Source organism: Calliphora vicina, chromosome 2 (genome assembly GCF_958450345.1).
Source record: "Calliphora vicina chromosome 2, idCalVici1.1, whole genome shotgun sequence".
In the NCBI taxonomy this organism is placed as follows: Eukaryota; Metazoa; Arthropoda; class Insecta; order Diptera; family Calliphoridae; genus Calliphora; species Calliphora vicina.
The window spans coordinates 126,880,011-126,893,392 of record NC_088781.1 but is presented as its reverse complement, the minus strand read 5'-3'; the positions used below and the strand labels follow the sequence as shown (position 1 = coordinate 126,893,392).

General features: G+C 31.9%; 1 protein-coding gene across 1 annotated transcript; it reads left to right on the top strand.

The window, feature by feature from the left end:
* The first annotated feature begins 3,939 nt into the window (after positions 1-3,939).
* LOC135952400 (protein I'm not dead yet-like) lies at positions 3,940-6,587 on the top strand. The gene is made up of 9 exons (XM_065502320.1): positions 3,940-4,022; positions 4,084-4,189; positions 4,244-4,360; positions 4,760-4,908; positions 4,973-5,263; positions 5,331-5,642; positions 5,823-5,917; positions 5,976-6,382; positions 6,444-6,587. Exons 1-9 carry the CDS (start codon positions 4,018-4,020, stop codon positions 6,531-6,533), a joined length of 1,572 nt encoding a protein of 523 aa, XP_065358392.1. The 5' UTR covers positions 3,940-4,017; the 3' UTR covers positions 6,534-6,587.
* Positions 6,588-13,382: the final 6,795 nt, after the last annotated feature.

The following is a 13,382-nucleotide window of genomic DNA, read 5'->3' as shown; positions in this document are numbered from 1 at the left end:
CTTGTTTATACTAGAAATCGATTTTTGTATAAAATATGAGTGATCACTGATTGAGCTTAATTTTTCTAAAATCTAAGCATTTACAAAGTTATTAACGATTTAAAATATTTGAATATTTTATAAAAAAATCCATTTTGAGCTAATTTTCCTTTAAACTATAAAGTTATTAACGATTTAAAATATTTCAGTTTTATAAACTAAATATGTAGTAAACTATGGATCGATTAATGTCCAAAAATTACACAAAAATTATACTAACATTTAAAATTATCTTCCGAGAAAACGATGGATATGTTATTTCTAATATCTAATAGTTTTTTAAATTTTAAAAATATCTCTAAACTTTTTTGAGAAATGACGAAGAGTGAGTGCCAGTTTCTTGATATCGATAGAACTTAGTCGCCAATATTTGATGCTGTTTCCATAAAAAAACAAGTAAGAGTGCTATATTCCGCTGTGCCGAATCTTATATACCCTTCACCAAATTATACTACAGAATTTTAAGTATTTTTAAAAAAATAAAATTTTTTGTTTTGTTTTTTTAATTTTTTTTTGTAAAAAAAAAATTCGAGTTAAAATTTTTTTTTTCGATTTTGACCCGTTGTAGGTCCAACTTACTATGGTCTTATATACGTCGTTGCAATTGTCTTTGAAATATCTATCATTAGATATCCATATTGTCTACATTAATGTCTTAGTAATCCAGATATAGGTCAAAAATAGGTCAAAAATCGAGGTTGTCTTGGTTTTTTCCTCATATCTCAGCCATTTATTAGATTATTATTAGCCATCATTAGAGGGTGCTGTGACTTAATTGGTTAGCGCGTTTGATCATTAAGCATGATATGGTATTTGTGGCCTGGGTTCGATTCCCAGCCGCTACCAATCAACAACATCAGTTTATAATAATTATTAGTTTACTAATAACTAATATTTATCACAGCGCCCTCCTTCGGTGGTATAACACTAAAACGCCACCGAAGTAAAATAATTAAATAAAGGTTGTTGGCTTGACTAATGCGCCATCTCACCACCATGCTGAAATTTCGTAATAATATCTCTAATAGTTCCCGAGATACCGAATTATTGCCAAAAAAATACGTTTCTGAACCACTGTGCACCACAGGCGCTGCAACCTGCACTAATAACAAACATAACGCGCAATTGCAGAGTTGTCAATTAAAAAGCTTTTCTTCTCCTTTCACCACCTTTTCTTCTACTCTCTATCCCCTTTCCAAAGAAAGTAACACAATTATATACAGGAATATTAATTGCCTGAGTGTTAATTCTCTTTTTAAATAAAAAAAAAAATTGTGGACCGATTTTGCTGATTTTAAATAGCAAAATTCTCGAAAGCATGTCTGACAGAATTATTGAAGATTTGGATCCCGAAGATATCTGGGGTCTTCAGAAAATTGATTTCAACAGACAGACGGACATGGTTTAATCGACTCCGCTATCTATAAGGATCCAGAATATATATACTTTGTAGGGTCGGAAATGAAAAATGTAGAAATTACAAACGGAATGACAAACTTATATATACCCTCCTCACGAAGGTGAAGGGTATAATTATAAACAAAATAAAATAAATTTTTTATATGAAAAAACTTAAATAACTTATTCCAATCCTTAATAACTTTGTAAATAAGCGATTAATTGAGAAAAGGATCTTGATCGGTGATCACTCATATTTCTGACCAAAAATCAATTTTTCTTATGAGAAACTCCAAAATCTAAAATCATTAAAAACTTTGTAAATAGGCGTTTAATCGAGAAAAGTAGCACGATCTGATATCACTCATATTTTGGATAAAACATCGATTTTTAATATGAAAAACCTGAAAAATCTAAAATTCTTATTAACTTTCTAAACAAGCATTTAATCGGTAGATCAATTTGTGATCACTCATTCATATAAAATAACTAAAAATCTAAAATCCCTAATAACTAAATAAGCGTTTTATCGAGTAAAGGAGCTCGATAAGCGATCACGATTTTTTATATGAAATAATACAAAAATTTATAATCCTTTGCAACTTTTAATAAAAAAATCGGATAAAAAATAGACTTTTCATATGAAAAAACTCAAATTCAATTCAGAATCGGCATTCGCTGTTTGAATAAATGATTAAAAAATGTAAACTACATGTTCAGAATGCAAAAATTAGTAAGAAAATATGAATTGCAAGAAGAAATTATTCGAAAAGAATATTTGAAAAGATAGAGGGTATTAGATTACATATATAATATATAAGTGATCACAAACTGATCTTATTTTCTCCAAAAACGCAGTATTTATTAAGTTATTAACGGTTTAAAATACTTGATTTTTTATACTAAAAATCGATTTAATAAATAAATAAACCAATAAATTCATGTTTTACCCCATAAACTCTCGAATTTCTAAAAATCCGTTCTTAGTGGATCTCCACACATTTTCAAAATTAATTTGTAATTTTTAGATACTTGAAACTTCATATAAAATTATGTGGTATTTTTTTTTTTTAAATTTCGTTTGGTTTTTATGTGACGATTTAATACTCCAATTGAATGTAGAAAATTGTGCAATCAACAAGTTTTCTATTAAAAAAAAGATAGTTCGAATAAATTTCTACAGAAAATTATTGGGTCGACCAGCATTCTATACAACATTGTGGTTTGACTGGATTTCTATAGAAATTAGTTCGTTAGACTAGTTCGACTTGATTTCTATAGAAATTAGTTCGTTAGACTAGTTTTCTGTAGAAATTTGTTCGTTCGACAAGATTTCTATAGAAAATTTTTATTTGGACAAGATTTTTTTTTTATAAAGTGATTGGTTCGACAAGTTTTCTATAGATAGTTGATTCGAACGAATAGTTTTATATATAAATATGTTCTTTCGACTAGTTATTTATAGAAAGTTTTTCGTTCGGCAAGATTTCCAAAGAAATTTGTTCATTCGACTACTTATCTATAGAAAATTTGTTCGTTTGACTAGTTTTCTCTAGCAAATTGTTGGGTCGACCAGAATTTTTTACAAAATTTTGGTTCGACTAGATTTCTATAGAAATTTGTTCGTTTGACTAGTTTTCTGTAGAAAGTTGTTCGTTCGATATAGAAAATTGTTCGACAAGATCTTTATATAAAGTGGTTGGTTCGACAAGTTTTCTATAGAAAGATGATTCGATCGAATAGTTTTCTATATAAATATGTTCTTTCGACTAGTATTTATATACATTTTTTCGTTCGACTAGTTTTCAATAGAAGGTTGTTCATTCGACAAGATCTCTATTGATGATTCTTTCGTTCGACTAGATGTCTATAGAATGTTGTTAATTCGACTAGTTTTGTATAGAAAATTCTTCGTTCAACAAGATTTTTATAGAAAATGGTTCATTCTACTAATTTTCAATAGAAAGTTTGACACAATTTCTATAGAAAATTGTTCGTTCGAGAAGTTTTCTATAGATTTTTTTTTCGTCGACTATGTTTTACAGAAATTTTTTCGTTCGACTAGATTTTTATAGACAATTTTTTGATTCATCTAGAATGTTATAGTCAATTGTTGGCTGGACTAGATTTCTAAAGAAAATTGATCTCTCGAGTAGAGTTCGTTCCATTTGATTTAGATTCAAGGTCTTATATATAAGTCTGCTTTTACACACAGCAAGTTTACTGAAGCAAGTCTCTTCGATTCCCTTTTAAACTTGCTCTCCTGTTTCACGCCATAGTGAAAATGAGAAAACAAAAGTGAATTGAAGAGATTTGCCAGTACAAGCAAGTGTGTACTCTTCTTGCCTCTCTCTCCTATAAACTCAGACTTGCGGCAAGAAAACTTGCCCTGTGTAAAATCAGACTAATCATCTTTTTATTTGTTTAGACTCTATTTAAACCCTGCTTTTGTTTCATTCTTTCCCATTTCCTACGAATTAGTTGTCAACCAAAAAATAACTTGTCAATAACAATAAAATATTTTGAAATTATTTCACATATTTTTTTTTTAAAAGCGAAATATTTTTTATAGTTTGCAAAATGAGGTAAGTTCCCACATAAATTACTAATTTCAAAACAAATTATTTTTAGTGCTGAAATCAACAGTTTTGCACAGCGTTTTCTTAACTGTTGCCAAATCCATTGGAATGGTTTCTTCTACTTTTTTTCGCCTTTACAATTATTGCCTTTAATATTTTTTAAACCTGAAGTGGTAAGTTGGTGATTTAAATTGTGTGGAAGATGAATTAATAGGTTTTACTAACAGGAATGGCGCTCCATATTTGTTATACTGTGGGCTTTTATTTGGTATTTGGTGGAGGCTGTGCCTGTGGGTATAACAGGCCTGTTGCCCATTATATTCTTTCCCATATTGGGGGTAATGGTAAGTAGCAATCTATAGCTATGTTGTTGGTGAAGATAGTCTTAACCTTCGCTTTACCAATACCCACCCGGGTGACCACATCGTTTTTATTGGTTTAATATTTTTTTTTAATTTTGTTTCGATTTAAATGAAATTTAACTCACTGAACAAATTTTAGAGTTCTATGGAATTTAATAGAAAAATTTTAAACTTTCTATAAGGTTTTTTAAATTTTTTAAAATTTCGTTCGTCGCCTATATTTATAGAAGAGTAGTGTCACCCGGGTGGGTATTGGTAAACCATGTACATAAAAAACCTTTGGTAAAGCGAAGGTTAAGACTTATAAACAAGTACAGGCTGAAATTTTGCCTTTAATTTCCAATTAAAAGGTATATTTGACTTCAGAAATATTTATTTTAGGCCTCCCAAGATGTTTGCATGTCTTATGCCCGCGACTCTCAAATGTTATTTTTATTGTCCACTTTTATAGCTGCCACTATGGAGCATTCAAATCTAAGCAAGCGTTATGCATTTCATATACTGACTCTTTTAAGTTGTGATCCCAGAAGGTATGGAGTGAAAAACTTTTTCTTAATATCTTCTCAATTTAATTCCCTTTCCCTTCTCTCTTAGAATACTTTTTATCCTCATGATTTCCGCCTACATATTCACTGCATTTTTGCCAGCTGCCATTGTTTGTGCTCTCATGATGCCCACTACCAGAGCCATTTTGCAGATTTTAGACAGCATCAGTGTGTGCAAAGAAATCGATGAAGCCATGCAACCCAAAGATGATGAAACCCCTTATCCTTCCAAAGTATCTAATGCTTTTTATATAGGAGTTGCTTATGCCATAAATATTGGTAGCATAACAACGGCCATAGCCTCGGATAGTGGTTTGGCTTTGAGAGAACAGATAAAGAAGTAATTTAGGAAAAACTGTTTTAAATTGAAAACTAAATTTTAATTTGTACTGATGTTTTTTACACAGTGAGGCCTCTCTTTCCAGTTTGGAGAACAATTTCCACTTGAAATACCTGTTGAGTTCTTTGCCTGTCTCCTTAATGCTCTTGGTCTTTACTATTTATTATTTGGAAATTATTTTCTTGGGCTATAAACGTTCAGTGAGTCCTGCAGCTCAGCAGATTGTTCATGACACAGAGGCTTCAAAGGCGGCTTTGGAGGCTATAAAGACAGATTTGCCACCCTACAATGCTCATATGATATTGACTTCAATACTGTATTTTGGCTCATGGATTGGAATTACAGTGGGCTCATTATTGAGCCAGGAAATAAATGATAAGTAAGTAAAAATTTAAATTTTTCTGTGATCCATTGTTCGATTTAAAAAAGACCTTTTATACACCTATTTAGCCTGAAACAAAGATATTTTAATACTCTAATTATAGCTCGAAATGTATGTCTTCCCCAATGTTTTTATTTCTGTTTGTTTTCTAGTTTCTATTATTAATTCTTTTTTTAGACTCCTCAAATATTCCTTCAATGCCATGCTGCTATGTTTTCTATATTTTGTTCTGCCCAGCAACTGTGATTTCTGCAACTACTTTCGCTGTTCAAGTAAGTCCTCTTAGCTGCCTTCTACAACATTTAAAACTTATTATTTTATCTTTAAAAGAACCCTCCGAGTACAAACCTGCTCCCAGCATTCTAACATGGAACGCTGTCAATAAACTTACATCCTGGAAGTATTTCTTTGTCCACGGTAGCAGTTTGGCCTTTGGTCTTGTAATGAAAAACTCCTCCTTACATTTATTTATTGGTGAAGGTCTGTTAGATATAAACAATTTGTTAGCACAACAAATTGGTTTCATCGGCTTGACCATATTGCTAACTATAATGGGTGCAAATAATTTTGTGGCCGATATAATGTTAAATATGGGTATTAAGGCACTGGGTGAAAATAGTTCGGCACTTTTGCTATATCCTATAACATGGTCATGTTGCATGACTTTCCTGTTGCCTGTAAGTAGCACGGCGAATTGTTTTGCTGGCGGTTGGGGTAATTTGAGGGCTAAGGAAATGGTAAGTTAAAGGCTTAAATAAAATGTTAGGGTTTTTATGAACTGGATTTTTTTTCTTTAAGATTATGGCAGGCATTGGTCCCACTGTATTTGGATTTCTGATGGCTGTTGTCATGTGCTCCATAATGGGATTTAGTAATTTGTTTCAATAAGAAGTTTGTTAATCGAATTTAGTTGTGTATTTTTAAATGTTAATATTTTGTGTTTCCTGGAATAATTAATAACATTTGACAAATATAATGGTTTGTTACAGTTTCATTCAGTTCTAGATCAGCTCTAGTTCAGTTCTAGTTCAGATTCTAGTTCAGATTCTAGTTTAGATTCTAGTTCAGATTCTAGTTCAGATTCTAGTTCAGATTCTAGTTCAGATTCTAGTTCAGATTCTAGTTCAGATTCTAGTTCAGATTCTAGTTCAGATTCTAGTTCAGATTCTAGTTCAGATTCTAGTTCAGATTCTAGTTCAGATTCTAGTTCAGATTCTAGTTCAGATTCTAGTTCAGATTCTAGTTCAGATTCTAGTTCAGATTCTAGTTCAGATTCTAGTTCAGATTCTAGTTCAGATTCTAGTTCAGATTATAGTTCAGATTCTAGTTCAGATTCTAGTTCAGATTCTAGTTCAGATTCTAGTTCAGATTCTAGTTCAGATTCTAGTTCAGATTCTAGTTCAGATTCTAGTTCAGATTCTAGTTCAGATTCTAGTTCAGATTCTAGTTCAGATTCTAGTTCAGATTCTAGTTCAGATTCTAGTTCAGATTCTAGTTCAGATTCTAGTTCAGATTCTAGTTCAGATTCTAGTTCAGATTCTAGTTCAGATTCTAGTTCAGATTCTAGTTCAGATTCTAGTTCAGATTCTAGTTCAGTTCTAGTTCAGTTCTAGTTCAGTTCTAGTTCAGTTCTAGTTCAGTTCTAGTTCAGTTCTAGTTCAGTTCTAGTTCAGTTCTAGTTCAGTTCTAGTTCAGTTCTAGTTCAGTTCTAGTTCAGTTCTAGTTCAGTTCTAGTTCAGTTCTAGTTCAGTTCTAGTTCAGTTCTAGTTCAGTTCTAGTTCAGTTCTAGTTCAGTTCTAGTTCAGTTCTAGTTCAGTTCTAGTTCAGTTCTAGTTCAGTTCTAGTTCAGTTCTAGTTCAGTTCTAGTTCAGTTCTAGTTCAGTTCTAGTTCAGTTCTAGTTCAGTTCTAGTTCAGTTCTAGTTCAGTTCTAGTTCAGTTCTAGTTCAGTTCTAGTTCAGTTCTAGTTCAGTTCTAGTTCAGTTCTAGTTCAGTTCTAGTTCAGTTCTAGTTCAGTTCTAGTTCAGTTCTAGTTCAGTTCTAGTTCAGTTCTAGTTCAGTTCTAGTTCAGTTCTAGTTCAGTTCTTGTTCAGTTCTAGTTCAGTTCTAGTTCAGTTCTAGTTCAGTTCTAGTTCAGTTCTAGTTCAGTTCTAGTTCAGTTCTAGTTCAGTTCTAGTTCAGTTCTAGTTCAGTTCTAGTTCAGTTCTAGTTCAGTTCTAGTTCAGTTCTAGTTCAGTTCTAGTTCAGTTCTAGTTCAGTTCTAGTTCAGTTCTAGTTCAGTTCTAGTTCAGTTCTAGTTCAGTTCTAGTTCAGTTCTAGTTCAGTTCTAGTTCAGTTCTAGTTCAGTTCTAGTTCAGTTCTAGTTCAGTTCTAGTTCAGTTCTAGTTCAGTTCTTGTTCAGTTCTAGTTCAGTTCTAGTTCAGTTCTAGTTCAGTTCTTGTTCAGTTCTTGTTCAGTTCTAGTTCAGTTCTAGTTCAGTTCTAGTTCAGTTCTAGTTCAGTTCTAGTTCAGTTCTTGTTCAGTTATTTTTTTATTCATACGTGCGTAAGTGTGAGGCTTTAGTTTTGATAAAAAAAATTAATATTATTTTTCTCTAACTTTTAAAACAATCACATCTCTATTTCACAACTTAATCTAAGATTATCAAAATCAATTTTTATTTTCAAATCATAAAAGATTTCCTTTTTATATACAAAAAATTATCAAATGTATACTGTTTTTTTGTGTCTTGGCACATTGATTTCTCTAAACAAAAACTCAATCGTGCATAACTAACGATTTCGTTTCCTTTAACCAGTGTTCACTTAAAAAAGATTTTATTTGACTTTATGTGGATTGTGTTCTGGTCTCAAGCAGCAGATATACCAAACAATTTATGTTTTTTCATTCTATTTCTTCTCGTTTTTATAAAGTGCGATGTGGTTTTCTCATCAAAAGCTGACATTATCTGCCAGCATATGTTGTGAATTTTAATAAACCCATCATCAGTTGATAATAATAAATGTGGATGCAAGGGGTACATGGAAAAATGAGCAAACGTTAAAAATCAGTTTGTGTAAGTAGGGTGGGTATAAATGTAGAAAAATAGAAACAAGTTGTACCGCAAAGTTATATTAAAAATTCATGGTTGTACATTTTGGTTGATTTTTTACCTTTTTCAAACATCGAATACATGTAAGGTAGAAACATATACTTGCCTTCAAATACAAGTATTTTTGTTTATACCAAAAATCACTACCTACCTATTTCATACAAATACTCGTACTAGAACCAGGTTTAACGTTGTTGCACGAGTGTACGGTTACTTACGTTGCCATTATTATTAAACGTGCCAGCTAAATCCCCTTCTGTTATTTTTATATTTTTTGACTTCTTGTTGGCCTTTTACTGCTTAAAATCCCGTTGGCTTTTAACAGCTTTCAGCAACATGGAGGGAAAAAGAAAAAACAACTAAATTGTGCCATGAAATCATGAATTCAAACATGCATACGAATACGAGTATATTTATTATAATTTTTTATTTCTATTTCCTTTTTTGTGTATTTCTGTGGTTTCCGCTTATTAACATTTGAACTTATTAAAGGTTTCATACGAAACGTTTAAATATGTGAATTTAGTTTTTTTTGTAGCTTCCAGTAAAACATTGCGATTTGTGTTGAGATTCGAATGTGTAAATTCAGGACCTTATATTTAGGTACATTAGAGGTTTTTCACTTTATTTCTTTTTAAATTTTCTTTCGCAAAAGTCTGAATTTATCCCTCTTTTCTCTCCTTCAAACTGTCAAAAATCCTCAACAAAGTCATATTTATCCCTTCAAGAATTTCTCTCAACAAAACAACAATAAAAATATTTTATGAAATTCATAAATACCATTTAACCATATACATTTATCATAAAACTTATTACTACCTCAAGTCTAGACTTTAACCTTGATAGACAAACAGTCAAATAAACAGTCATTAAAACACATACTCATACATAGTACCTGTCAACTGACACCGACTGAAATGCAACATTCTTCACGAAATAGCGAAAATGCCAAGAAGAGCAGAAAAGGAGGTAACTGCAATGTCAAGTTTAATGCAGAATTAATGGCTTTTTCACCAACTGCAGTCAACATTTATTTATGAATATAACAGGCGAGAAAAAATACGTTGACGAGATGTTACAGAGAAATTATATTAAAGATAAAATGTAAAAACAAGATTAAGGAGACATTTTGGGATAAAGGATACAATTTGGGCATTACAAGTACCTGGGTTTATTTGATTAAAAGAAAATTTATAAAATAAATATAGAGTTATAAATCTGAACCTGTGAACTATATCAGCACAGAACTGAACTAGAACTGTACTAGAACTGAACTAGAACTGAACTAGAACTGAACTAGAACTGAACTAGAACTGAACTAGAACTGAACTAGAACTGAACTAGAACTGAACTAGAACTGAACTAGAACTGAACTAGAACTGAACTAGAACTGAACTAGAACTGAACTAGAACTGAACTAGAACTGAACTAGAACTGAACTAGAACTGAACTAGAACTGAACTAGAACTGAACTAGAACTGAACTAGAACTGAACTAGAACTGAACTAGAACTGAACTAGAACTGAACTAGAACTGAACTAGAACTGAACTAGAACTGAACTAGAACTGAACTAGAACTGAACTAGAACTGAACTAGAACTGAACTAGAACTGAACTAGAACTGAACTAGAACTGAACTAGAACTGAACTAGAACTGAACTAGAACTGAACTAGAACTGAACTAGAACTGAACTAGAACTGAACTAGAACTGAACTAGAACTGAACTAGAACTGAACTAGAACTGAACTAGAACTGAACTAGAACTGAACTAGAACTGAACTAGAACTGAACTAGAACTGAACTAGAACTGAACTAGAACTGAACTAGAACTGAACTAGAACTGAACTAGAACTGAACTAGAACTGAACTAGAACTGAACTAGAACTGAACTAGAACTGAACTAGAACTGAACTAGAACTGAACTAGAACTGAACTAGAACTGAACTAGAACTGAACTAGAACTGAACTAGAACTGAACTAGAACTGAACTAGAACTGAACTAGAACTGAACTAGAACTGAACTAGAACTGAACTAGAACTGAACTAGAACTGAACTAGAACTGAACTAGAACTGAACTAGAACTGAACTAGAACTGAACTAGAACTGAACTAGAACTGAACTAGAACTGAACTAGAACTGAACTAGAACTGAACTAGAACTGAACTAGAACTGAACTAGAACTGAACTAGAACTGAACTAGAACTGAACTAGAACTGAACTAGAACTGAACTAGAACTGAACTAGAACTGAACTAGAACTGAACTAGAACTGAACTAGAACTGAACTAGAACTGAACTAGAACTGAACTAGAACTGAACTAGAACTGAACTAGAACTGAACTAGAACTGAACTAGAACTGAACTAGAACTGAACTAGAACTGAACTAGAACTGAACTAGAACTGAACTAGAACTGAACTAGAACTGAACTAGAACTAGAACTGAACTAGAACTGAACTAGAACTGAACTAGAACTGAACTAGAACTGAACTAGAACTGAACTAGAACTGAACTAGAACTAGAACTGAACTAGAACTGAACTAGAACTGAACTAGAACTGAACTAGAACTAGAACTGAACTAGAACTGAACTAGAACTGAACTAGAACTGAACTAGAACTGAACTAGAACTGAACTAGAACTGAACTAGAACTGAACTAGAACTGAACTAGAACTGAACTAGAACTGAACTAGAACTGAACTAGAACTGAACTAGAACTGAACTAGAACTGAACTAGAACTGAACTAGAACTGAACTAGAACTGAACTAGAACTGAACTAGAACTGAACTAGAACTGAACTAGAACTGAACTAGAACTGAACTAGAACTGAACTAGAACTGAACTAGAACTGAACTAGAACTGAACTAGAACTAGAACTGAACTAGAACTGAACTGAACTAGAACTGACATTTTTACTCTGCTTGCAGTATTTTTCGATTATCAAAAAATCTTGCCAATATCAATCTTTACACAAATATTTGGCTTCTTATTTTTTTTTAAACTGAACGAATGCTGTGAATCAAAAAAAAATGCTAATGACGTTACCAATAACTTTTATTTTATTAAACATTTGAGTAAAAAATGGTAGAAGTTAACAAGGCATACGTGATGACAACAATAAGTTTGTGAAAACTTTTTACATCTAATGTGTGTATAAATGTCAAAACATTAAAACTCACTTATGTCGGTATAAGTAACTGCAACATAAAACTCATTCAGACAAACACATTTATAAGTTACCGTATTTGTACACAGAGAAAAAAATTTAGTTGAACAAGTTTATATTTGTATATGATATTTGAAAATTACTATACGTACAACTGAAAATCTGAAGCAATTCTCTTATCACAACCAGTAATTTTTGTCAGTGTATAAATTTATAGTTGCATAAGTGCTTGCATCTGCCTGCGTGTGTGTTAAAGTTACTTTGAATCAAATCAATGTGCTGCTCACACACATTTACTAAATGCTCTTAATATCTGTTGAAAATATTTCATGTGTGCAAAATTTATCAATTGCAATTTGTTCTAAAACAAAAAAAAAACTAAAAGAAAATGAACAATGAATAACAAACTTTTTTTCTCTGTGAACTTGTGAATTGTTAGACAGAAATGCAGGCAAAAATTTGACAAATGACAGGAGATGCAGACAAAGGAAAAAGGACAAAAAACAAAGAAAGAAATATTTGAGAAAGTAGTTTGTATTAAATTTTTATTTGGTTTGAATATGAGATCGAGAAGATTTATTGCATGTATTTGAAATTTAAATAAATGATATGTATATAAGTGAATAAACAGTTACCAATATTAATCCATTCCTTACATCTCCCTTGCAGTACTGGGAGACAAAAAACCTAAGTCTGTTGTCAAAAACCTAAGTCTTGCAACAACAAAATGCATGTAAATCAATGTAATTTGGTGTTTGTCAGCCATAAAAATTGGCAGAGAGTGATTATTTTACACTCAGTTTATTCTCAGTTGCGCCTCTAGTTCCATCATATCCTTGTATTCTCTTGAATACTTCAAGATTTCTCGAATCCTTCACGAGATACTGAATTATTTCCAAAGTAAAATGTTTCTAAACTACTGTACAGCTTTTCGTGTTTCATTTCAAAAGGAAAATACCTCTAAATCAAACCTAGAGAAACTCAGCCAAACTTCAGGTGGAAAATTAAACTGCATTATAATCGTATAAAGCAGGCTGGCTAACTAAACAAAAAATACGGATTTTCTCTTAACAATTAGAGCCACCACCAGGATAGCCACTTGGGCAAGGTGTGGTTGCTTAAGTAAAGGCTGTGGTCTTTGCTTTCAACTTATTGACTATACACAAGAAAACAGTTCCGTAGTAGCAACCGAATTTTCACAGTTATTGCTACAAAACATTTGAATGGGTAATAAAAGTTAGTACGCCTCAACCGAAATTCTTCGATATCAACTGACTTTCTGTTGAGTGAACCGAAAAAAAATATCATTCGACTGACAACAAATTCGGTTGCTACTACGAATCTGTTTTCTCCGTGAAGGTATACTTAAAGAATCTCTCGTAGTAGATCTGTATTGAATACATACATATAACTCAAAGGCCTGTATAGCAAAAATTATCCAATATAAAATTCTATTATCACGGTGCCTAAATGATTCCTGA

Excerpts from the sequence above, each read along its gene's own strand:
- LOC135952400 (XM_065502320.1), top strand. Across the intron at positions 4,190-4,243 it reads TATTTTTTAAACCTGAAGTG|GAATGGCGCTCCATATTTGT; the intron begins GTAAGTTGGTGA and ends TTTTACTAACAG. Across the intron at positions 5,918-5,975 it reads CAACTACTTTCGCTGTTCAA|AACCCTCCGAGTACAAACCT; the intron begins GTAAGTCCTCTT and ends TATCTTTAAAAG.